The 25,501-nt window shown below is 40.7% G+C and overlaps 1 protein-coding gene and 1 pseudogene across 3 annotated transcripts in view; both read left to right on the top strand.

The window, feature by feature from the left end:
• Positions 1–661: 661 nt before the first annotated feature.
• PI4K2B (phosphatidylinositol 4-kinase type 2 beta) overlaps positions 662–25,501 on the top strand; it is a 38,199-nt gene continuing 13,359 nt past the window's right edge. For 2 of the 3 annotated variants that reach the window (XM_030800990.1, XM_003258544.3), the window contains exons 1-7: positions 662–1,118; positions 10,014–10,168; positions 12,748–12,948; positions 14,205–14,336; positions 16,757–16,910; positions 18,606–18,673; positions 21,772–21,871. In XM_030800990.1, coding sequence (XP_030656850.1) covers positions 851–1,118; positions 10,014–10,168; positions 12,748–12,948; positions 14,205–14,336; positions 16,757–16,910; positions 18,606–18,673; positions 21,772–21,871 — 1,078 coding nt within the window. In that variant the 5' untranslated portion in view covers positions 662–850. The remainder of the gene's footprint in view (positions 1,119–10,013; positions 10,169–12,747; positions 12,949–14,204; positions 14,337–16,756; positions 16,911–18,605; positions 18,674–21,771; positions 21,872–25,501) is intronic. The other variant, XM_030800989.1, reaches the window with a different exon arrangement.
• Positions 8,214–8,308, top strand: LOC115831976 (annotated as a pseudogene).

Below are 25,501 nucleotides of genomic sequence, written 5' to 3'. Positions count from 1 at the left end.
CAACCACCAAAAAACAATTCAGCTAAAGCAGTGCTTAGAGGGCAATTTATAGCCTTAAAATACTGGCATTGGAAAAGCAGAAAGATCCAGAATCAATCATTTTCTACTCTAAGCAACCAGAAAAAGAAGAGGAAATCAAAATTCAAGTGAGCAATAAAGAGCAAAAGAAGGCAATGGACCAGAAAACAGAAAATCAATGGAATCAAAACATGACATTTTGAAAAGATTTAAAAATTGATAAACTTCTAGCTAGATTAGTCAGAAAAAAAAAAAGAACATACAAACTGCCACTATCAAGAATATCTGAACAAAGACAAGGTCCCTGCCCTCCTGGACGTCTAGAGGAAAGAAATGTCATACAATTAAATCTATAGTTACAGATTATGGTAAACTCTGAGAGAGAATTCTGTCGCGGACAGGCAGATTTTGGTTGCAAGGGGGCACCTCTTTGAAAATTACTCAGCTTCCCGCCCTCCACTGGGAGTAAAGCGAGCTGTGCCCAGCTTCTTCCCGCGCTCACGGAGGCAGGTGGCGGCCCCACCCTACCTGCCCCCTCAAAAGCCCCGCTCCCTGTTCACTCCCACGTGCCCCGCTGCCGCCGCCGCCGCCGCCGCCGCCGCCGCCACGACCCTTCTGCGCAGGCGCGGGGGTGGTGCCTGGCGGAGGCGCGAGGTGGGGCGCGGCCGGCGGCTAGGCGGGGCAACCGCTGGGCGGGCGCCAAGCGGGCCCGTACGCTGGTGAGGTGGCGTCCGTCCTGCCCGGTCGCTCCCGTTCCCCGCCATGCAGAGCCCAGTCTCGGCCACCTGGCTGCTCTGATCTGGTCTCAGCGCGGAGGGAGCAGAGGGAGTCCATGGAGGATCCCTCCGAGCCCGACTGGCTGGCGTCCGCGGACGGCGGGAGCCCGGAGGAGGAGGAGGATGAGGAGCGGGAGCCGCTGCTGCCGCGGATCGCCTGGGCCCACCCGCGGAGAGGCGCCCCAGGCAGCGCCGTGAGACTGCTGGACGCTGCCGGGGAGGAGGGCGCGGCCGGCGACGAGGAGCTGCCCCTCCCGCCCGGGGACGTGGGGGTCTCCCGGAGTTCGCCCGCCGACCTGGACCGGAGCCGCCCCGCGGTTTCAGGTGCGACCCGGCCGTGCCCCACTCCCCGCGCCCCTCCGGGCGGCTGCCCCTGTCGCCCGGCTCGGTCTTGTCTCCAGCGCGCGCTGGCCGAGGTGGACGGGCTTTCCCCGCTCGCTGGGCAGCAGCTCCCGAGCTCGGACCAGGGCCAGCCGCAGCCGCACCGCGGGCACCTAGCCTGCTCGCTCTTTCTCCGGGAGCTCCCTCTCCTAAGGCCAGTGGCTGTCATTAAACCGATTCTTTAGACCTCCCTGCAGAGTCTAAACTTCTAGAAACCGACACTGGGGAGAGGTTAACGCTGTAAAATGACGTCAGTCCTTGCTCACGTTTGAACTTGACTTTTGAATTAAGAACCTTGAACTCTCGGGCAAGTTCCCGGAGTAGTGAATTTGCAAAGTGGATGACAGGAGAGAGATGGACAGCCAGAATATCCAGTTGCCACTGGGGCACGTTTCAAAACCTTTTTCCATTAAATGTTATTATGACGTTAGCCACAGGGGGCAAAAGCAGTTGAAAGTCTGTTCCTGCCCTCTTACAGTTTAGTTTCTCTTTCTTGATTTACTTCTAATACATAAGAAAACGAAACGAAACGAAAAGCCTCTTCGCTATCAAGCGGACTGATAACCTCAGGTGAAACAGGGCAATTGAAACGATGTTGAAAGTTAAATTTAGGTATGCTGTGCAGGCCTGGATATTTGTTAATAAAGTGAGTTTTTCTGGCCTGTTGAGTGGAGTTAGGCAAATGCGATGGAAATAACAGACTTGTAAGACTCTCAGCTAGAGGTGAGACAGACTTGTCTGTAAAAAGTCGATGGTAACACCTCCCTGCTGGTTGTGCGGCTGGATTAAATGAGATGTTGTGCGGCTGGATTAAATGAGATGTTGTGCGGCTGGATTAAATGAGATGTTGTGCGGCTGGATTAAATAAGATGTTGTGCGGCTGGATTAAATGAGATGTTGTGCGGATGGATTAAATGAGATGTTTTGCACCCCGTTGGTTTATCGCTTCACACATGACAACTTAAAAGCCACAGAAAATGGAAGTTTCTTTAACGCTGCTTAGTTTTTTTGGAGTTGTTAGATTTTAAACCTACTGTTAGTGGTACACTAATGTGTCATCTACAGTTTAAAGAATTTTGGATGGAATCGGTCATTCAAGTTCTAGCTGGAGGTTACATTCAGGCATATTCTAGAGTAAATAAATCAGAGAAGCCCGAGGGGAGCCGTTTGTCTGATTGTTTAAGCTTTAACCAACGTCTGCTCCGTTATAATGTTAGCTGATGGATGCATTGACGTTTAACCAAACAATGTGAAGCTGGAACCACATCACAAATGGGCCTGCATTTGCCTAGCTACATTGGCAATTTGGGTATATGTTACTTAGAATTTAATCTGTAAAATAGCTAGCTTGCCTTTACACCGTGTGTAAGCTACCTTGTGTACCTGGATTTTTAAAAGAGCCTAAAGCCTTTAAAATGCACTCGTTCTGTGAAAGTGAGGTATTTTATAAACAAACAGTATTAAGGCTAGAAAAAAATCAAAGCGAGAGGCCAACGAGATGGCAGGCCTGTAATCCCATCCCAGCATTTTGGGAGGTCTAGGCAGGAGAATAGCTTGAGGCTGGAAGTTCGAGACCCACCTGGGCAACATAGCGAGATCCCCATCTCTATAAAAAATAAACAACAACAACAACAAAAATTCAAAGTGAGGATAGAGTATAGTGTTAGAATACAAATGGATTCTTAGATTTCCTACCTTTTTTAAGGGTAATATCTTACCTATATCACAGCTTACAATTTGCTAAGATCTTTTTTAAAAAAATATTTTATTCTCCACTGCACTCCAGCCTGGTTCTGTCTGAGACAGAGCAAGACTCTGTCTCAAAAATAAATAAATAAATAAGTTTTTATTCTCTGTTGGGTGCCATGGGTCACGCCTGTAATCCCAGCACTTTTGGAAGGCCTATGTGGGTGGATCATTTGAGGTCAGGAGTTTTGAGACCAGCCTGGCCAACACGGTGAAACCCCACCTCTACTAAAAATACAAAAATTAGCCAGGCATGGTGGCGGGCGCCTGTAATTCCAGCTACTCGGGAGGCTGAGGCAGGAGAATCGCTTCTGAACCCGAGAGGTGGAGGTTGCAGTGAGCAGAGATGGCTCCACTGCGCTCCAGCCTGGGCGACAGAGTGAGACTTTGTCTCAAAAATAAAAAAAATAAAAAATTCTCACAACAGCACAGCAAGTTAGTTGTTATTCACCCTTATTCTCATTATGAGGATTCAGAATTAATAAACTGGTAATGACTGGTAGCTCATAGGACTTCAGAGGTAAATGGTTTGCCCGAAGTCAAATATCCAGGAAGTGATAAATCAGGAAGAAGCCTGGTTCTTTTTTCATCTTCTGCCCCTTTTCCGTTTTGCCATGGGTCCACAAGTGTTATAAAATAATTGTGTCTGTGGTTATTTTGGAGGTTTTTACCTTTAATGGGACTTTAAAATAGTTTATGTGAAAACTGTTTAAAAAATTTTTAAAGACTAAAATGTTCATGATTGAGTAATTTAATAATTTTTAAGTTTAGTTATTTTTTAAATGACTCCATTAACTTCATTTGTCCTTTACCGTACGATTTCCATGAAACTACCTCACTAGTTCCAAGAAATTCTTGCCTTTAGATTAATATGAACATCATTTATGATGCTTAACTCTTACTTATATAAGCAAGAGGTTTATGTACTTTAGCCAGTGGAAGAATGTCATATGTCTGTTATCTTCAACAAGGCATTTAATAATGCCTACAAACAGCATAAACCATAGTGTTGTTGGATCAGTGTCAAAGTGGAAGGATTAGTGCATTCCTTGTTCTAACTAATCAATGAATTCAGTAGTAATGATAGCTAATGCCTACATAGCAGTTAATATGTGCTAGGCATAATTCTGTATGCTTCATATATATTAATTCATAACCAACCCTGTGATGTGAGTACTATTTTTGTTGGTTTTTTTTTTTTTTTTTTTTGCAGTGGGTGGCTGTGGGGGTGGTAGTGGGGGGACAGAGTTTCACGCCTGTCGCCCAGGCTGGATTGTAATGGCGTGATCTCGGCTAACTGCAACCTCCACTTCCCAGGTTCAAGCGATTCTCCTGCCTCACCCTCCCAAGTAGCTGGAATTACAGGCACATGCCTGGCTAATTTTGTATTTTTAGTAGAAACGGGGTTTCACCGTGTTGGTCAGGATGGTCTGGAACTGCTGACCTCAGATGATCCGCCCGCCTTGGCTTCCCAGAGCACTGAGATTACAAGGCCACCATGCCTGGCCTTGTTCTCATTTCAAGAAAGTACAGAGAGAGGCTGGGCATGGTGGCTTATGCCTGTAATCCCAACACTTTGGGAGGCCTCTTTGGTGCACACCTGTAGTCCAAACTACTCAGGAGACCGAGGCAGGAGGATTGCTTGAGCCCATGAGTTTCAGGTTACACTGAGTCCAGTGAGCTATAATTGCACCACTATACTCCAGCCTGGGTTACAGAAAAAGACCCTGTCTCAAAAGAAAAAAAAAAGCACAAAGAAGTGAAGTGACTTCTCCCAAGTTCCCAGTTAATACAAATCAGGAGCACTTAGCTCCTGTTAGAGAGCCTAACAGTTAGAAAACAGTGTTAGAATTCACAAAGAGCTGCCAAAGTAAAAGAAAATGTGAATTTGTAAGTCATTTAATGATTCATGGTAGTTTATAAATATGTGAACAGAATAAGAAAATCATTTCAAAGGAAGAAAGATGAGAAGAATATGGAGCCTGGAATAAGACTACACAAGATGTACCTGAGATGCTTGATGCAGGCAACCCACAAATTTGATTTTTAAGATTACTGAGCAGCTAACTTGAGAGAAACACAACATGGGGTCTATAAAGTTAAAATAAACTGGTTATTTGAACCAAAACAGAACAGACAAAGGGTAGCCTGTCACAGTCTCTTGGTGAATGCTGTATGCTGAACAATATCTGTGATAAAAGTGATTAATTTCATAGAGGTAGTTCTTATAACTTCCCTGAAGTCCATTTCAGCAGAAATGGTTTTAACTACTGGTGCTATTGTGTCCAGAATTGGTGGGTTCTTGGTCTCACTGACTTCAAAAATGAAACCGCGGATCCTCGCGGTGAGTGTTATAGTTCTTAAAGGCGGTGTGTCCGGAGTTTGTTCCTTCTGATGTTCGGATGTGTTCGGAGTTTCTTCCTTCTGGTGGGTTCGTGGTCTCTCTGGCTCAGGAGTGAAGCTGCAGACCTTCAAGTTGAGTGTTACAGCTCTTAAGGCGGCACGTCTGGAGTTGTTCATTCCTCCCGCTGGGTTCGTGGTCTTGCTGGCTTCAGGAGTGAAGCTGCAGACCTTCGCGGTGAGTGTTACAGCTCGTAAAGTCAGTGTGGACCCAAAGAGTGAGCAGCAGCAAGATTTATTGCAAAGACCGAAAGAACAAAGCTTCCACGGTGTGGAAGGGGACCGGAGCAGGTTGCCACTGCTGGCTCGGACAGCCTGCTTTTATTCCCTTATCTGGGCCCACCCACATCCTGCCGACTGGTCCATTTTACAGAGAGCCGATTGGTCTGTTTAACAGAGAGCTGATTGGGCCGTTTTGACAGGGTGCTGATTGGTGCGTTTACAATCCCTGAGCTAGACACAAAAGTTCTGCAAGTCCCCACTAGATTAGCTAGATACAGAGCACTGATTGGTGCATTTACAAACCTTGAGCTAGATACAGAGTGCTGATTGGTGTATTTACAATCCCTTAGCTAGACATAAAGGTTCTCTAAGTCCCCACTAGACTCAGGAACCCAGCTGGCTTCACCCAGTGTATCCAGCACTGGGGCTGCAGGTGGAGCTGCCTGCCAGTCCCGCGCCTTGTGACTGGACTCCTCAGCCCTTGGACAGTTGATGGGACCAGGCGCCATGGAGCAGGGGGCGGCTGTGCAGGAGCCCAGGGTGGTTGGGGGAGGCTAAGGCATGGCCGGCTGCAGGTCCCGAGCCCTGCCCTGTGGGGAGGCAGCTAAGGCCCAGTGAGAAATCGAGCGCAGCACCGGCCCAGGGGGACCCAGCAGCACCCTCTGCAGCTGCTGGCCCAGGTGCTAAGCCCCTCACTGTCCAGGGGCGGCGGGGCCGGCTGGCCGCTCCCAGTGCGGGGCCTGCCCAGCCCATGCCCTCCTGGAACTTGCGCTGGCCCACAAGCGCTGCATGCAGCCCCAATTCCCACCTGCACCCCTCCCTCCACACTTCCCCGCAAGCTGAGGGAGCCAGCTGCGGCCTTGGCCAGCCCAGAAAGGGGCTCCCACAGTGCAGCGGCAGGCTGAAGAGCTCCTCAAGCACAGCCAGAGTGGGCGCCTAGGCCGAGGAGGCACGGAGAGTGAGCGAAGGCTGCCAGCACGCTGTCACCTCTCACTATCTGTATTGCCTTATCTAGGTTCAACATACTGATAATCTGGTTTAATTTAGAGGAAGGTTTTAGCAGAGTAGATGTTCCATGTGTTTTGACCATTTTCCATAAGTGAGCTTTTGAAAGTCCATGAGTGGTGGTGTGTTGGAGAATATTTCTCAACCAGTGCATAAAATACATTGTTTTCCATCCATTGCAGACATGCATCATTCATCAAATATTTTGAGTGCCTACTGGGTGCAGTGGAAATGAAGGCTTTGGGGAAACAATAGTGACCTGTATTAGATGGATGCTTGTTCACCTGCCCTATCCTCTTACATCTTTATAGCCTAATGGAGGAAACAGTCAAAACAAACGGTCCTAACAGACTGTGTATATGTGCTTGGATGGGGAAAGCTGTGCACTGAGGCATGGAGCCATGCCCTAGATGTAGGGGCCAGGGAAGACTTAGAGAACGTGGCATCCAGTTCAAGACCTGAAGGGTGAATAGGGCCAAAGCCCTGAGGCTGGGTTCATTGCACCAAATTTGTGAACACCTGAAGTTTCTTTTTTTTTTTTTTTTTTTTGAGACAGGGTCTTATTCTGACACTCAGGCTGAGTGCAGTGGCATGATCACGGCTCACTGCTGCCTCAAACTCCTGGGCACAAGTGATCCTCCCACGTTAGCCTCCTGAGTAGCTGGGACTACAGGTACATGCCACTATACCCAGCTAATTTTTTTTTTTTTTGTAGAGATAGGGTCTCACTATGTTGCCCAGGCTGGCCTTGAACTTCTGGACACAAGTGACGCTCCTGCCTCAGTCTCCCAACATGCTGGGATTACAGACATGAGCCACTGCACCCGGCCAGTGAACATCTATTTTTTTCTAGAAAATATTCTGGTTAATGTGTAAGATATGGTAAAGATGGGTAGGTTTAGGTTTATAGTTCTAATCCTCAAGAAAGAGTTCATTTTGATTTATTTATTTGAAATGAAAACTTGATAAGTTACATACTTCATACATACTTCAATTATGCTAAATAAAAAAGGTTATATAATGAGTTCTCTTATTTTTAGTTCTCCATTTTTAGTTTCTGCATTTTAAAGGACCAGTAATAACCCTTAGGTGTGGTCAAGGCAAGGTCATTCAGCAAGTGTTTATTAAGTGCTTATTATGTTCCAGGAACGTAATAAGTTCTGTAAGTTCCGGGGATACAGCAGTGAAATAAGTCCTCGTTTTGGAGTTTCTCTTGTCTTGGAGTTTCCTGGTTTCTTGGAGCACCCAAAATAAATACACAGTAGATTAGGTGGCAAGTGTTAAATAGAAAAGTAAAGTGGGTTAGAGATTGGGTAAGGGTCTTGGGGTTCATAATGACCTGGACTTATTGTGAGATGGGAAATAAATGGGCTGCTTGGTCCAAAAGAGTGATATGATGTATGTTTTAAGAGCCATAAAAAAGAACGAGATCATGTCCTTTGCAAGGACATGAATGGAGCAGGAGGCCATTATCCTCAGCGAACTAACACAGGAACAGAAAACCAAGCAACCACATGTTCTCACTAATAAATGGGAGCTAAATGATGAGAACACACAGACACATAGAGGGGAACAACATAAAACAGGGCCTTTCAGAAGGTGGCGGGTAGGAGGAGGGAGAGTCAGGAACAGTAACTAATGGGTACTAGGCTTCATACCTGGGTGATTGCTTCTCGGTCTTTTGGCTAAGATCAAGTGTAGTATCTGTTCTTACCAGTTTAATACCTGGGTGATGAAATAATCTGTACAACAAACCCCCAAGATAGAAGTTTACCTATGTAACCTGCACTTGTACCCCTGAACTTAAAAGTTACAAAGAAAAAGGATTACTAGCTTCTCTGTTAGGTATAGAGAGGGACTGGGTGAGAGAGGGAGACCAGTTAGGAGGCTCTTAGAATAATCGAGGTGAGAGCCGATGGTAACCTGAATCATGTGGAAGGAATGGAGATGGCAAGAGGTGGTTGGATTCTGGGTATTTATTTAAGGTAGAGCCCATACAACTTGCTGACTGGATGTAGAGGGTAAGCGTGTGCGATCATGGATGATTATAAGGTTTTTGACCTAAGCAACTGGAAGATTTGGAGGTGCCAGCAACTGCAATATGGGAAACACAGGGATGAAGCCTTTGGGAGGCGTGGTAAAGGTGAAGAATGAAGTTTTGGGTAGTAAAGTTTGAGATGTCTATTAAGCATCCAAGTGGAGATGTTGAATACAGTAGTCGAGTTTAGGGCAGAAGTCCAGGCTTGAATTAGAAATTTGGGAGTCATCAGTGTTGGTAACGGAGAGAAGAGGACCGTGAATGGAACCTGGGCCATTCCAAAGTTAAGTAGTGGGTAATAAATGCAGTGCTGGGGGCTGGTCGTAGTATTTTGTGATTGCTGCTTATTTCTTAATGAAATAGAAGCTAGATCCTCTCCTGAGAGGATGGAAGAGGAGGTGTTGGGAATTTGAGGAGAGAAATTGGCTCGTGTGCATTTCTTTAATTCTGCTGCCCTGGTGCAGGCATGGAGTTGGTAGACAGTTGGGTTTAACCAGGACTGGGAGTTTTGCAGGTGACCATGATGAGGGGAGAAAGAAAGAGTTGATTTTATGAAGACCCAACATAATTTAAGCTGGCCAAGGAGGAGGGAAGCAAGGACATGAAGGGAGAGAATTTCAGTGACGTGGGGGAGCAGTCCTTTGTAGGTTCTAGCAGGGCAGAAGAATATTGGGACTCGGAGTGCCAGAGGGACTGAACTGGGAAGACAGGAGGTGCTTGAAATTGAAAGTGTGGTGAGGTTGCAGTTACTGGTATTGACAAGATCCGAGATATGATTGGGGAACTAGAGGATGAAGTAGGATGGAGGATAGAATCATTGCAGGACGGAAGTTCAAAGAAATGAGAGGTATTAGTATTATTTTAATGAACAGTGAACTTCCTCCCATGTTGTTGTTGTTGTTGTTACTATTATTATTATTATTATTTAGACGGTGTCTCGCTCTTATTGCCCAGGCTGGAGTGCAGTGGCACAATCTCTGCTCACTGCAACCTCCACCTCCCAGATTCAAGTGATTCTCCTGCCTCAGCCTTCCAAGTAGCTGGAATTACAGGTGCCCACCACCACACCTGGCTAATTTTTTGTATTTTTAGTAGACACGGGGTTTTGCCATGTTGGCCAGGCTGGTCTTGAACTCCTGACGTCAAGTGATCCACTCGCCTCAGCCTCCCAAAGTTCTGGGATTATAGGCGTGAGCCACTGTGCCTGCCCCCGCCCCCATGTTATTATTTAAGAGAAGTGGGGCTTGTTAGGGGAAATTTAAGAGAAGTGGGGCTTGTTAGGCAGTGGGGAGGAAGGAGGATTGGAGTAGTCTATGCAAATCTTGATTACATTTTTCTGTACCGTATATCCTAATACCAGCAAGCTAATCCATATTACAGGTCCATATCATGAGCATTCTCATAGCTGGTATTTCTTCTTAATGCAGTAACTACTGGTACTTCAGAGATGAATGCATTCTTGGATGACCCAGAATTTGCTGATATTATACTGAGAGCAGAACAAGCAATAGAAGTTGGAATTTTTCCAGAAAGAATCTTTCAAGGTTCAAGTGGAAGTTACTTTGTGAAGGATCCTAAGAGGGTGAGAATTTCACAGACCTACTATATGTAATGGCAACTTTGGTAAATACTAATTTAAATATGAAATCATTGTGAGTTTCTAAAGATATTTTCCTATTAAGTCTAATTGTAACCTCTTTTCCAAAATAAAGGTCAGTTTTTGTTTGTTTTTTGAGACGGGGTCGCCCTCTCTTACCCAGGCTGGAATGCAATGGTGCAATCATAGCTCACTGTAACCTTGACCACTTGGGCTCAGGTAATCCTCCCATCTCAGCCTCCCGAGTAGGTGGGACCACAGTTGCGTGCCACCACACTGGGCTAATTTTTGTAATTATTTGTAGAGATGGTGGCCTCCCTGTATTGCCGTGGCTGGTCTTAAACTCCTGGGCTCAAGCAAACCTCGGCTTTGGCTCCTAAAGTGTTGAGATTACAGGTGTGACCCACTGTGCCCGGCCTCGATGTTTTGCTTTTACTAAAGCACTCTAGTGTTTAGAAACAGAGCTAATCATTTCAAGTCACAGTTTGCTATTTTGTTATTTGATACTTGGTTTCAAGCATTTGTTGAATACCCACATTCAGCTGTAGCCTTTCTGAGTATATATATTCACAGTTCCTTATCTTATGGAAGTCTATAACCTTAATAGTCAAACACGGTGGAAGGTTAAACCTTCAAAACTTGTTTAATGTCATTTCCAAAGTACTTGATTTTTTTCAAAGGTATGTGAATACCTTTTCTGGCATTTTACCCACAGAAGGAGGCTCAGCAATCTGAAGCTTGAAAGTATTGGAATGTGAAAGTGAAATGAACCACAGGATGATTCTAAAGCGGAAAAGAAGTTGATGTGGCACTTTGCTCCACTTAGTCTAGAATTTTTCAGAAAGCTTTTTCTAAAAGCTTTCTGAATGATGCATAATGAGCAGTTCTTTTCTCTGGGGAAATAACGTTTATAATTTCACCCAATTTTTTTTGCAAAGATAGAAGTTATATTTTTAAAATGATTTTAAAGCATAATCCCTTTTTCAGATTAAAATGTATTTGAAGGTACTGTCAATCTCTCAATCTTTATTCTAAGCTTGATTTCTTAATTTGATCTTGTTGACTTTTTTACTAGTGACTCAGACCTTATTGCATTGTATTTATTGTGTTATAAAGCAATTATATACTTAAAATTATAGTAAAATTTGTTTTTGTCTAAGGATAATTGAGCTTCTAAATTGAATATGAATATATTGTATCAAACAATAAGAGTACAGAGACTTTTAGACATTCATGAGCAAAAAAAGATTTTTTAGTAGGAGAGAGTTTATTTTATTTAATTAATCAATTTATTTATTAAGATGGATTCTCACTCTGTCACCCAGGCTGGAGTGCAGTGGCACAATCTCGGCTCACTGCAACCTCCACCTCCCGGGTTCAAGCGATTATCCTGCCTCAGCCTCCTGAGTAGCTGGGATTACAGGCGCTCGCCACCACGCCGAGCTCGTTGTTGTATTTTGAGTAGAGATGGGATTTCCCCATGTTGGCCAGGCTGGTCTCCTGACCTCAAGTGATCTGCTCACCTCCCAGAGTGCTGGGATTACAGGTGTGAGCCACCGCGCCTGGCCAAGAGTTTACTTTAAATTCGTTCCTGAAAAAATAACTGGAAAAGAATTAGGAGAATCTGACAGCATGGATGTACAGTGTATCTTATCGTTATCTTTGTGTTTTAGAGGTGGTTTTTGTCATTGGATTAGTTAATTTAACAAATACTTGGATGTCTACTGTGCATCAGGTACTGTTCTGAGTACTAGAAATGCAGCCCTAACAAACCAAGTCCCTGCCTTATTAGAATGTACATTAATGTGGGGAAAGTAAACAGCAAACATGTAATGTGGATATTTAATAGTGAATAACACTGTTTGACCTAGAATGGTAGTTTTTTGAAACATGTAAAAATCAGTGAAAGTCTTTCTTTTTTTTTTTTTTTTTTTTGAGGCAGAGTCTTGCTTTGTCACCCAGGCTGGAGTGCAGTGGCACGATCTCCACTCACTGCAAGCTCCACCTCCTGGGTTCATGCCATTCTCCGGCCTCAGCCTCCTGAGTAGCTGGGACTACAGGCAGCCGCCACCATGCCCAGCTAATTTTTTGTATTTTTAGTAGAGACGGAGTTTCACTGTGTTAGCCAGGATGGTCTCGATCTCCTGACCTCGTGATCCGCCCGCCTCGGCCTCCCAAAGTGCTGGATTACAGGTGTGAGCCACCGCGCCCAGCCCAGTGAAACTGTTTCTTAACTTGGAAGTCCAGCAATATAAAACAGGTGAAATTAGAGTTAATCTGGTTAAGTGGCATGGGGTCTTGGAGCCTTGCCCTCACCTTCCCAGGGTTTGTCAGAGCACAGTTTGAAAACTGGTCTTGATTTTAGATTGTTGAATAAGAATGAATATGAAAATGTGATTGGAACTAAATCTCTTAATATTTGAGGTTTATAAATTCTCTTAATAGTTTGAGGATTTATGCCTACATCTGTGGTGGGAAGCAGTAGAAAGCAATTTATTAGAATGCATTTTATGGGTGATTATATATGTAAAAAGTCTAATAAGATTTTTACTTTTTGGCTCTAGAAAATTATTGGTGTGTTTAAACCCAAATCAGAAGAGCCTTATGGTCAACTCAATCCAAAATGGACCAAATATGTCCATAAGGTCTGCTGCCCTTGCTGCTTTGGCCGAGGCTGCCTGATTCCTAATCAGGGGTACCTTTCCGAAGCAGGTGCCTATCTTGTGGACAACAAGCTTCATCTGAGCATTGTACCCAAAACAAAGGTAAGCCAGACTTTATTTTTAACCATGGACTCTTAATTTACAACCTGCTTATATCTGAATATTTCAGTAATTATTCCTAATGATAGAACCTAAAGTGGAGCCCCTTTTTTGGTAGTAGTCCCAGAGTCATGAGTGACTGGTAACTAGTAAATTGATTCTAGTGTAGATCCACAAAGTATTTAAGGGAATGTGTCTTGTCCCTGCGAGATCTGACGATGCTAACAAAAAGAGGATAAAGAAGTAGCATTCAGAAGGCAGGAAAATATCAGGGGATCCAGAGATCCTACTGAAGGCAGAGATAACCAATGTGCTTAAAGACTACTATTGTTGTCCTTTCAGCCTTTATACAAAATTTTTTTCTTTTCTCTTTTTTTGTTTTTTTAAGAGACAGGGTGTTGCTGTGTTGCCCAGACTGGCCTTAAATTTCTGTGCTCACTCAGTCCTGCTGCCTCAGCCTCCTGAGTAGCTGGGACTACAGGCACATACCATCATGTGCCTGGCACCCATATCTTTTCTCTTTATCATGGCTCACTGCAGCCTCATCCTGCTGGGTTCAGGTGATCCTCCCACCTCAGCCTCCTGAGTAGCTGGGACTACAGGCACATACCATCATGTGCCTGGCACCCACATCCTTTCTTTTCTTTTCTTTTTTTTGAGACAGGGTCTCATGCCCAGGCTGGAGTGTGGTGATGCCATCATGGCTCACTGCAGCCTCGTCCTGCTGGGCTCAGGTGATCCTCCCACCTCAGCCTCCTGAGTAGCTGGTAATAGAGGCATGTACCACCACACCCAGCCAGTTTTTGTATTTTTAGTAGAGATGGAATTTCTCCATGTTTCCCAGGCTGGTCTCAAACTCCTGAGCTCAAGCAGTCTACCTGCCACAGCCCCCCGAAGTGCTGGGATTACAGGCGTGAGCCACTGCACCCAGCTAACCTGGCATCCTTTCTAAATTTTTACTTGAAGCCTTCTTCCTTAAAATGTTTATTCCTAAGTCTACAGTTTAATGCTGTTAATTTGACCACTGGCAAATTTTAGGTCTCTAAAAGGCTTTTATACCACTCTCAGAAAGAAATACATGCCATTCATTTAACAAGGCTTTGCAAAATTCCCTGGCTTTTCTGTTTTAGATTTTCTGGGGCCTTTATTACAGGGTTAAACTTTGCTAATTTTCATCATTAGAGTGCGTTTCATGGTGTATATGAAAAGAGATACTATAATGCAAATTCTAACTATTTTTCTAAATTGTATGTTTCTAGGTGGTTTGGCTTGTCAGTGAGACATTTAACTATAATGCGATTGACCGTGCAAAATCAAGAGGCAAAAAGTATGCTTTAGAAAAAGTGCCAAAAGTAGGTAGAAAGTTTCATAGGATAGGACTCCCTCCTAAGGTAAGTTTCTCTGGTAAGCTTTATTTAGAGGGCATTTGGGTACATACATCCAGAGCTCTAGGAGCTAGGCATTGTGCTGTTAGCTGTGGATATTATAGCACAGATTTTTCATCTTCCAGGAGCTTATAGTAAACAGGTAATTTCAGTGTAATATAAAGCTGTTGAGATGATGGTAAGCTCAGGGAGCTCTAAAAGGATAGATGGATGCCTAAACCAGTTTAGAGGGATGGGACATGTTTCCAGGAAGAGGTTGCATGAAAGGCTTATAAAGTAATGGGTAAAACCACAGGTCTGGAATCAGACCTAATCCCAGCCTCTCTGCTAGTTTGCTCTGAGACCTTGGGCAAGTTCTTTACTCGCTCTCTCTTTCTCTCTCTCTCTCTTTTTTTTTTTTTTTTTTTTTGATAGAGGGTCTCACTCTGTTGCCCCAGCTGGAGTACAGTGTTGTGAACAGGGCTTACTGCAACCTGGACGTCGTGGTCTCAAATAATCTTCCTGCCACAGCCTTCTGAGTAGCTGGGACCACAGGTGCACACCACCATGCCTGGCTAATTAAAACAAATTTTTTTTTGTAGAGATAGAGTCTCACCATGTTGCCTAGGCTGGTCTTGAATTCCTGGGCTGAAGCAATCCTCTCGCCTTGGCCTCCCCAAAGTGCTGGGATTACAGGTGGTAGCCGCTGTGCCTGGCCAAGTTCCTTACTCTAAGCCCCAGTTTCTATAAAATGAGAATGACAAAAACTACCTCTTAGGTTGTTGTGAGGATAAAACTAAGAAATTCATGTCAACTACTTGGTACATAGTAAAGGTTAAGTAAATGGTAGCAGCTATGTTTACTTACTACACATTAGATTTTCTTTTTTCTTATCACCTTTAAATAAACCTGAGGGATGATGAGCAGCCAGCTAAACAAGGGTAGAGAGGGTTAATGGGAAATGCATTCTAGAAAAAGCTTTAAGATTTATTTTTTAGAAATGTATTTGGCTTATGATTTTCTTGCTTCTGTACATTTATCTAGATAAAAAGAATTTCAGTAGGAATTAATTGTTAACCTAACTTTTTTTTGTTTGTTTGTTTTTGTTTTTGTTTTTGAGATAAATTTTACTCAAAGTGGGCAGGAAGTTTGAAAGTTTTTAAAAGGCCTGTTCTTCCTCAGACATGCTGAAATAAGTGTGACTAAAGGAGGATGTTATTTCCATATTTGTGACTACTAGTTCTTAGTTATAAGTATTTTAAAGAACTCTTTTAGGAAGTCATTAAAATTTCATGCCAACAACAAAAACATAAAGTGTTAGAATAAAAAGCAGATTTTCTTTGTGGTGATTTGTTTGTATTTTTGAAGCAAACTAGGGTTACCTATTACCTGTTTGTCACGTGCTACTTAAATTTGTATTTCCTTCTCCAACGAATTGTTTACTGTTAACTAGTAATCTTAGTAACAAAATGCCTTCTTAAATGGTCATATCTTCAAGGAAAGGACTTTTTTAAAACCACTATCAATATTATGATTAATAGATTTGTTCTTTAAAATTTAAGACAGGGCATTTAATCTGTGTGGTTAAGGAATCTGTCCTTTTTTTTTTTTTTTTTTTTTTTTTTTTTTGAGACAGTCTCACTGTGTCACCCAGGCTGGAGTGCAGTGGTGCAATCATGGCTCACTGTAACCTCTGCCTCCCGAGTTCAAGCGATTCTCCTGCCTCAGCCTTCTGAGTAGCTGGGACTACAGGCGTGCGCCATGACACATGGCTAATTTTTTGTATTTTAAATGGAGACGGGGTTTTTACCATGTTGGCCAGGCTGGTCTCAAACTCCTGGCCTCAAGTGATGCACCCGCCTCAGCCTCCCAAAGTGCTGGGATTACAGGTGTGAGCCACCACACCTGGCCTCATCCTATTTTTAAAATAAGATAATTTATTTAGAATTCAAAGAAAGAGTCTAACAACTAACAAAAATGAAAAAAGAAAAGAATTATTTACTGTATTTTATGTCATGAAAAGAATCTGGAAAAGTTTCTTCAGTAAGATAAAATTGCACTGTTACTGAATAAGCAGGATAGGTTTAAAATTTGGCCTCCATAATTAAATTCATCTTAATGAATATTTTTAGAAAAATGGCATTCTTTTTCAGAGTGTCACCTTGAAGACACATGTTTATTCTTTTTAAAAATTTTCCCGAAATAGCTGCTATGCTCCTTGAAAGTCTAGGGGTAAGCATTTTTTATTTGCTATGTATTCTTTACGTGATTATTTAAAATTAGTGTATAAAAATAGTTTTCTTGATAAATGTGGCTTATCTAAATTAGTGTTAAGTCTTCCTATTGTGTTTACATGACATATTTTTTGACAGTACTGCTGAGAAATATAAATATTAATCCCGTTGTTCTTGTACTTTCTTTTCTAACTATAGTTCTTAAAATTATAGATTGGTTCCTTTCAGTTATTTGTTGAAGGTTACAAGGAGGCTGAATATTGGCTTAGGAAATTTGAAGCTGACCCTTTGCCTGAGAATATTAGAAAACAATTTCAGTCACAATTTGAAAGATTAGTTATTTTGGATTACATCATCAGAAATACAGGTATTGAAGTTCTCTCACTTGTTCACTCAAATCTTGTTCATTTTCAAACTATTTTTTTATTATCCAAATCAAAGCGGTAAACTTTTGTTGCAGAAGTCTTGAAGCCACTTTCTCTGTCTGCCTTGGCAAACAGATGTAGTATGGACTGTCCTGGGCAGAATTCATCCTGTGTGGGATAGATTCTGACTAATAGCAGGCTCCTAGATCAGTTCCTGTCCCCTAGGGAGGAATTTCCTAGGGGTAGGGAAAAGTCAGATATTGGAAATGTTATCTGCATAATGTGAGTAATTAAGGCTTCATTGTATAAATTATGTTAGGTGTTTATTTTGACATTATGTAACTCTTAGTGTAGTCTATAAATACACTAAACTCTGAATTTTTCCTGTGCTATAAAGGAGCAATGATGTAGACCAGGGATGTCCAGTCTTTTGGCTTCCCTGGGCCACACTGGAAGAAGAATTGTCTTGGGCCACACATAAAAACAGTAACACTGGCCGAGCGCGGTGGCTCACGCCTGTAATCCCAGCACTTTGGGAGGCCGAGGCGGGTGGATCACGAGATCAGGAGATCGAGAGCATCCTGGCTAACATGGTGAAACCCCGTCCCTACTAAAAATACAAAAAAAAAATTAGCCGGGCGTGGTGGCGGGCGCCTGTAGTCCCAGCTACTCGGGAGGCTGAGGCATGAGAATGGCGTGAACCCAGGAGGCGGAGCTTGCAGTGAGCCGAAATCGCGCCACTGCACTCCAGCCTGGGCAACAGAGTGAGACTCTGTCTCAAAAAAAAAAAAAAAAAAAAACAGTAACACTAATGACAGCTGATGAGCTTAAAAAAAAAAAGTATTAAAAAAATCGCATAATGTTTTAAGAAAGTTTACAAATTTTTATTGGGCCACATTTAAAGCCATCCTGGGCAGCATGCGGCCTGCAGGCCACGGGTTGGATAAGCTTGATGTAGATTATTCAAAGCAGGGGCTCCCCACTGTGGGTCCCTGGACTGTCAGGGTCAGCATTACGTGAGAATTTGTTAAACATGCATCTTCTCAGACACTAGACCTGGACCTTTTGGAACAGAAATTGCAAGTGGATGCTGGCAGGCTGGGTTTTAAGGTACCCTCCAGGTAATTCTGATGCATTCTGAAGTTTGAGAACTACTGGTTCAAAATGTTTTCTTATTTAGTTTTTGGAAAAGAATCAAATAATTTTCCAGATTTACTTTCTTAATTTATATATATATATATATACATATATATATGTATATATATATATATGTATATATATATATATATATTTGTAGTCTACTTCTATGCTGACATGAGGTGAGCCTGCTTAGAAATTTGCCTAGAAATAGGGGGTTAATGCTTTTTCTTCCTAAAGTGAAGAAAAGCTCTTTGATTTTAATAACCTTGATTTAATAATTGTATCACCTCACAGGGTAGTTTTGAGGATTACATGAATTATTACATACTAAGCACTTAAAACAATGTCGGCCCAGAGAAAATATTCAATAAATGTTAGCTCACATTTATGTTTGTTTTTTTTTTTTAGTTTCTTTGTGTTAAATTGTGACCTTTAATATGCTACGGATAACCAGTGAAAGTCTCAAAAAATCAGGAGATCACCAGATTTTTCTCATTGATATTAAGCCATGATGTCCCTAGAAATGAAGTAACACATTTTCTTGTTTGTTTTGAAAGACAGGGGCAATGATAATTGGTTAGTCAGATACGAAAAGCAGAAATGTGAAAAGGAAATTGATCATAAGGTAAGGAAATTTACAATTTTATATGTTTATATATATATATACACACGTATATAATTGTGTATAACTTGTGAATTATATATATATATATATTCAATTTCTGTAAAAGATTCCTTTAAGTTATTCTTCACCATTTCCTCCTTCTTTCACTTAATCTTTGGTTTTTAAATCTACTTTCTGTGTTTTTCTCACACTTTTTATTTTTGTCACTTGTTTACGTTGCATTTCTTGATTCTTGATTTTTTTTTTTTTTAAATAGAGATGGGATTTTGCCGCGTTGGCCAGGCTGGTCTCGAACTCCTGGCCTCAAGCAATCCACCCGCCTTGGCCTCCCAAAGTGCTGGTATTATAGTCGTGTGCCACCACGCCCAGCCAGTTCTGTTTTTTCTTTTATTAATTGTTGGGCAGCTTTATTTTTTATTTCATATTAGAATAGAAGAATAATACCTGCCTAGTACTTTTTTAGAGTTTGAGAAATATATAGAATCCCCATATTTTGCTTTTATGTAATAAAGGCTTCTGGGATTTTTGTTCACCATGTTCGTATTTTACTAATTCACTTTCTTCTGAATCCTTTCATTCAGTATTAGATAATACAATATTACCTAATAAATGAAATGTGTGCTTAACCTGTGAATCATGTCCACTGAACTTAAAAAAAGTATTGAATACTTTTGCTATTTATAAGAAGCTGGTTTTAACATATATAATAGACTGCATAGAGCCTCAACACTGATATCAGAGTTATAGATTTTAGAGTAATTGCTATCGACTTTGAGTACCAAGTTCAAGTTTTAGATATTTACGTAAGATTTTTTTTTTCAGAACACTTTTACAAGTTTAAAACAGTTTGTACATTTGGGAAAGTTTTAAGTGATTAAAAATATTTCTTCAATATTTATAATTTATGTTCTAAGTAATGACTTAAAGCTGTTGCATCATTTTTAAAAGTTTGTGCTTTTAAATGTTTATCAAGGATATTTAAAAATATATATTCATAGCACTTAGCAATAAAAAGGAACAAACTTGATATAATAGCGTGGATGAAACTTAAAATTATGCTGAGTGAAAGAAGCTACACATAAAGAGAACATATTGTATGATTATATTTAAAAATTAGAAAATGCAAACTAGTTTCTAGTGACAGAAAACAGACCAGTAGTTGCCTGGTCTTGGGGTAGAGGGAAGGCTGGACTGCAGAGGGACACAAGGAAACTTTGGGGTGAAAGTTTCACATATGTCAAGGCTCATCACATTGTACTTGTTAATATAAGAAGTTAATCGTGTGGAAATTATACCTTAATAAAGTTGTAAATAGGAAAGAATGGTAGAAATAATAATAAATGGTAGTTGTAGCAGAAATGGGCTTAAAATACAAACATAAATGCACATATGTATAAGCTCATGATTGAGTCCAGGAGTCTGAGACCCTGTGTCTACAAAGAATTAAAAAAAAAAATTTTTTTAAGTGCCACTTAAGGATAAAAGACTTTAAGATAGTAGAAAAAGTAAAATGAAATAAATTAGCCAGACATGGTGGCAAAAACCTGTGGTTCCAGCTATTTGGGAGGCTGAGGTGGGAGGATTGCTTGGGCACAGGAAGTCAAGGCTGCAGTGAGTTGTGATTGTGCCTGTGCACTCTAGCTTGGGTGACAGAGCAAGACCCTGTCTCAAAAAAATAAAAAAATTAAAGATAATTAAATAACATAAGCTCCCGAAATTATTTTATTTGTATATCTTGAGCAGTTAGATTTTGTTGAAAATTCTTTAGCTGTAAGTATTTTGTGCACTTTCAATGAGGTGTAAGACATTTGATATAAACTAAAAGAAATAAAGTTGGCATACCTCAACTTTTAAATTAAAAAGTTAATTTTTAATTTAATGCTGTAGTGCTTTTAAATTAAAAATTTTCTTTTTTACTTTTTGTTATTGTATCTAGGCCACTTAGTAATGGCCATCTGTCTTTAAGTAATCAGAATACTCTTTTTTCTTTAAAAAACACACACGTTTAACTTTATTCTGTTTTAATTTCTAAGTAAAGCAATTCCAAAAATACGAAGTTAACATCAGAGCCATGTGAACCACCATGATAAAATAAAACAGATATTCACAATAATTACCTGTAAAGATAGTTCAGCTTGATAAATTACCTTCCACAGAAATACTCTTTAACATGAAAACTCTCTTTCTCCTGAGATCTTTATTTCTGTTATGGAAGAATACAGAAGTTAGGAATGGCCTACTGTATTAGTACATTCTCACACTGCTATGAAGAAATACCCAAGGCTGGGTAATTTATAAAGAAAAGAGAGAAAGAGAGTTAATTGACTCACAATTCTGCATGGCTGGGGAGGCCTCAGGAAACTTACAATCATGGCAGAAGGCACCTCTTCACAGGGCGGCAGGAGAATGAGTGTGAGTAGGAGAAATGCCAGACGCTTACAAAACCATCAAATCTCATGAGAACTCACTTACTATCACGAGAACAGCATGGGGGAAACTGCCCCCATGATCTGATTACCTCCACCTGGTCCTGCCCTTGACACATAAGGATTACAGGGATTACAGTTCAAGGTGAGATTTTGGGTGGGGACACAGCCAAACGCTAACACCTACATTCAAGAATATATTGAGGTTCCTTCTACTAGATCTTATTATATTTAATTATGGTCTTTGCAGGAGTTCATTTAGAAACATTTTGTATTTGATTTATTTCTTTGGGACCCTAAGAAAGACTAGGTCTTAATAAGGTGATTTTACATCATACATTTAAACAATGAATCTATCAGTAAATTATCTAGAATATCACTTTTTAAAGTCACAATATTTTCAAGCCTTTTAAAGAGAAAAAACTTGAAACCATTACTGAGTAATGGTATAATATCAAATTTTTAAAAATAGTGGTTAGGAAATACACTATTTTTTCAGACAGTCTCTTCCATTCCTGTGTGAATTTGTACTTTTTCTGGTAACATTGTTTATTTTTATAGGCTCTTCAGAGAGAATATGTTCTTAAACCTCAATAATTATTATAAATAATTTATCCTTTGGGAATATTTATATAGGTTCTTTTATCAACATATCATTTTTCTACTCTATAGGAATCAAAATGGATTGATGATGAAGAATTCCTTATTAAAATAGCTGCAATTGATAATGGTCTAGCATTTCCTTTTAAACATCCTGATGAATGGAGAGCATGTGAGTATTTAGAACCTTCTGTAGAGTCTATAATTACCTTTTTTCCAGAATGAGAAGGGAAAAAAATTTACAGATACCATAGCGGAGGAAAAAGTAGATGAAATATGATTATTCATTAAGGCTCAGTTTTAGGCATTAGGGATGCAAATGTATACTACAGGGTCTTGCTGTGAATTGTCTGCTTATTCTGGGATGACTGGTTTTGATTTTTAGGTTTTGTGTTATCCTTGGAAAATGAGTTTAGTAGTGTTCCAGTTTTTAAAAAATATATAACATTGAAATTATATTAATATTTTGGTAGAACTATATTTTATGTTTTTGGTTGTATTCACTTATAAAACAATTTAGGCCTGCCCTCCACCTGAACTCATTTTTAGGGAGTAGTGCTTTAATTGCTTCCCAGTCTCTCTTGTGGTAAATGATTATGTTTTCTACATCTTCTCGAACCAGTTTTAGACACTTTTATTTTGCTTAAAATTTTCCATGATTTCTTGAGTTTTAAATTTATGAGTATAGATTTTATTAGAATTCTCTTATAATTAAAAAAATTCCCTCTGTGCACATTGAGTATTGAGGGAGTTAAATGAAATGATGTCTGTAATTTGCCTTAAAATAGTTGTGGTGGTGTGGACCAGGAGGGATAAATAAAGCCAATTTTGCAAAAAAATTGGTAATAATTGAATTAACGTGGGAGTTTATTATACTTGTTTTCTGATATTTGTATGTGTTTAAAATATATGGGCCAGGCATGGTGGCTCACATCTGTAATCCCAGCAGTTTGGGGGCTGAGGCTAGCAGATCGCTTGAGCTCAGGAGTCCAGGACCAGCCTGGGCAACATGGCGAAACCCCATCTCTACAAAAAATACAAAAATGAGCCAGGTGTGGTGGCCCATGCCTGTAGTCCTAGCTACTTGGAAGGCTGAGGTGAGAGGATTACTTGAGCTTGGGAGGTGGAGGTTGCAGTGAGCCAAGATGGTACCACTGTACTCCAGCCTGGGTGATAGAGTGTAAGGCCCTGTCTCAAAAATAAAATAAAAAATATATAGTATGTTTAAAAAATCTCGCTGGGCACAGTGGCTCACGCCTGTAATCCCAGCACTTTGGGAGGCCAAGGTGGGTGGATTACCTGAGGTCAGGAGTTCGAGATCAGCCTGGGCAACATGGTGAAACCCCGTCTCTACTAAAAATACAAAATTAGCCAGGTGTGGTGACACATGCCTGTAATCCCAGCTACTCGGGAGGCTGAGGCAGGAGAATCAGTTGAACCTGGGAGGCGGAGGATGCGGTGAGCCGAGATTGCGCCATTGCACTCCAGCCTGGGCAACAAGAGTAAATCTCCGTCTCACCAAAAAAAAAAAAAAAAAAAAAAAAAAAAATTCTTTGTATCCATGATATGTCTCTTTTAAATTCCTTCAATTTATTAGTGAGCCTTTTACTCATTAGGCTTGCCGAAGATTTGTCTATTGTTAAGCACTGGCCCTTCTATTTATTTAATTATTTATGCTCTTTTTCCCCAGATAATTGCCTTCTTATTTTATAGATCAGGCTTTTAGTTTGTTTGCTTTTTCTTTTATAGATTTATGTTTTCCATCATTATTCTTTTCTCCTGTTATGTTCATGCTATATTGCTTTCCTATAAATGCATATTAGGCCTCATATTTTCCTCTGGGTTTCATTTTGGCTAAATCACGGGTTGCACAGGTGGCACTCTATGGCTCTGCTTTACATACTCATATTTTCTGACTTTCTTTTTGACAGGAATAATTTAGAAGTATTTTGTTTGATCTTAAAATTTCTATGTCAGCTTATTTTAATTGTCCATTATTACTATTTCTAAGAAACTGTTCATTGTTATTTTCCAGCATTATTGCATTGTGATCTGTGAATATGGCCTGTGTAAATTCTGTTTTGCAATTTGTTAGTAATTTCTGTATGATCCTATATATGGCCTATTTAGAGGATAGTATTTGAAAAGAATGAGGACAAAATTCTGTCTGCTAACCTAAAGGTTGTTAGTCATATCATATCCTTTACTTATTTTCTGACTATTTAATCTGTTAATTTTAAGAGGAAATTAATGATCACTGTGATTGTGATTTTGTCAGTTTTTTCTTCAATTACTATGCATTTTTTGCTTTCTATTTCACATGTGTAGAGGTCCAGTGGTTTATCTTCCTGGTGGCTTCTTTTTTTTTTTTAATCAGTGTGAAATATATCCCACTTTGTGTATACCTCAGTGGTTTTTGCTTTTCTTATTTGGTTTTCTGTAACATTGTTATACCTCCGTTCATTTTGTTAGCATATACCTGGTATTATTCTCTACATTTATGCATGTGTGAATGAATGATGAGGTCTCCCTCTGTCATCTAGGCTGGATTGCAGTAGCATGCTCATAGCTCACTGCAGCCTCAAACTCCTGGCTCAAGCAATCCTCCTGCCTCAGCCTCTCGAGTAGCTGAGACTACAGGCACATGCCATCACACTCAGCTAATCTACTTTTATTTTTAACTTTTATCATTTTGTTTTAGATATATGACTTATGAAGAATACTTAGCTGTTTTTTTAACCCAGTCTGAGTCTTTTAATAGGTGCACTTTGTAGTTTAAGTCTCAATAAACTACTGGTACGCTTAAGCTTTTCCTGCCATCTTATTTTTTTCCTATTAAATGTGAATTGTAATTTGTTCTTTTTTGCTTGTCCTGTCTTTTATTTAACTGATTTGAAATGTCTTGGTTCCATTTTATTATTTTCTCCTAATGGTTTGGAACCTTTATGCAAATTGCATTTGTAAAGGGTTTAAAGGGTACATCTAGGAAATTTTACCAAACATGGAGTTGGGGATTAAAGGTTGGAGCTTGAAGAGGAATTGGTAGTGGAGATATAGTTTTTATTTCTTTTTCTTTCTTTTTTTTGGTTTTCTGGGATATGAGAGAGAGGAAGTAGCTTTTAAACTGTCATCTTGTTGATGGAAGCCATGGTAGTGTTTGCTACTACCGAGGAAAAGCAGAGAACAAACACTATTGCCTAGCACAATGCTAGGTACATAAGTATTCAGTGAATGTTTTATGAATGCTTAAATAGAGAAGAGAAAGGACTAAGTGTGGAATCAGGGGTAACAGTGACATTGAAAGAGGGGAGGAAAAACTAGCAAAAGAGAGAAGGAGTAGCTTACAAGACAGAAGACAAACTTAGAGTGGTATCTCCAACGCCACAGAGGAGAGAATTTCATAAAGGAGATGATAGAAAACAGTGCTACATGCTACAGAGAGATTAAGTAGCATGACAACTGCAAGTGAGCCTTTGGACAGACCCTTGGGTCTGATGACTGGTGGCCTTAGGAGAGAGTGTTTAGATGGTAGTACTAGAAGTTGAGTGTTGGGATGAAATGTAGAGGCAGATGAAAAATAAAGGTCTTTCTTCTATGAAATTATTCAGGGAAAACTAAAAAGAAAATTGGACATTATCTACAAGGAGATGTGAGCCAGGGGAAATGCTTTCTTTAGAATGAAAAGTGACCTTCCTACTGTGTGCAATGAGATAGATCAAGAAGTGAGAGCCAGGCTTTGAGGCGCGCTCCTGTACTCCTAGCTACTTGGGAGGCTGAGGCGAGAGAATTGCTTGAGCCCAGG

Source organism: Nomascus leucogenys, chromosome 20 (genome assembly GCF_006542625.1).
Source record: "Nomascus leucogenys isolate Asia chromosome 20, Asia_NLE_v1, whole genome shotgun sequence".
Taxonomy (NCBI): domain Eukaryota; kingdom Metazoa; phylum Chordata; class Mammalia; order Primates; family Hylobatidae; genus Nomascus; species Nomascus leucogenys.
The sequence above is the reverse complement of the archived record's forward strand: the minus strand, read 5'-3'. Positions and strand labels throughout refer to the sequence as shown.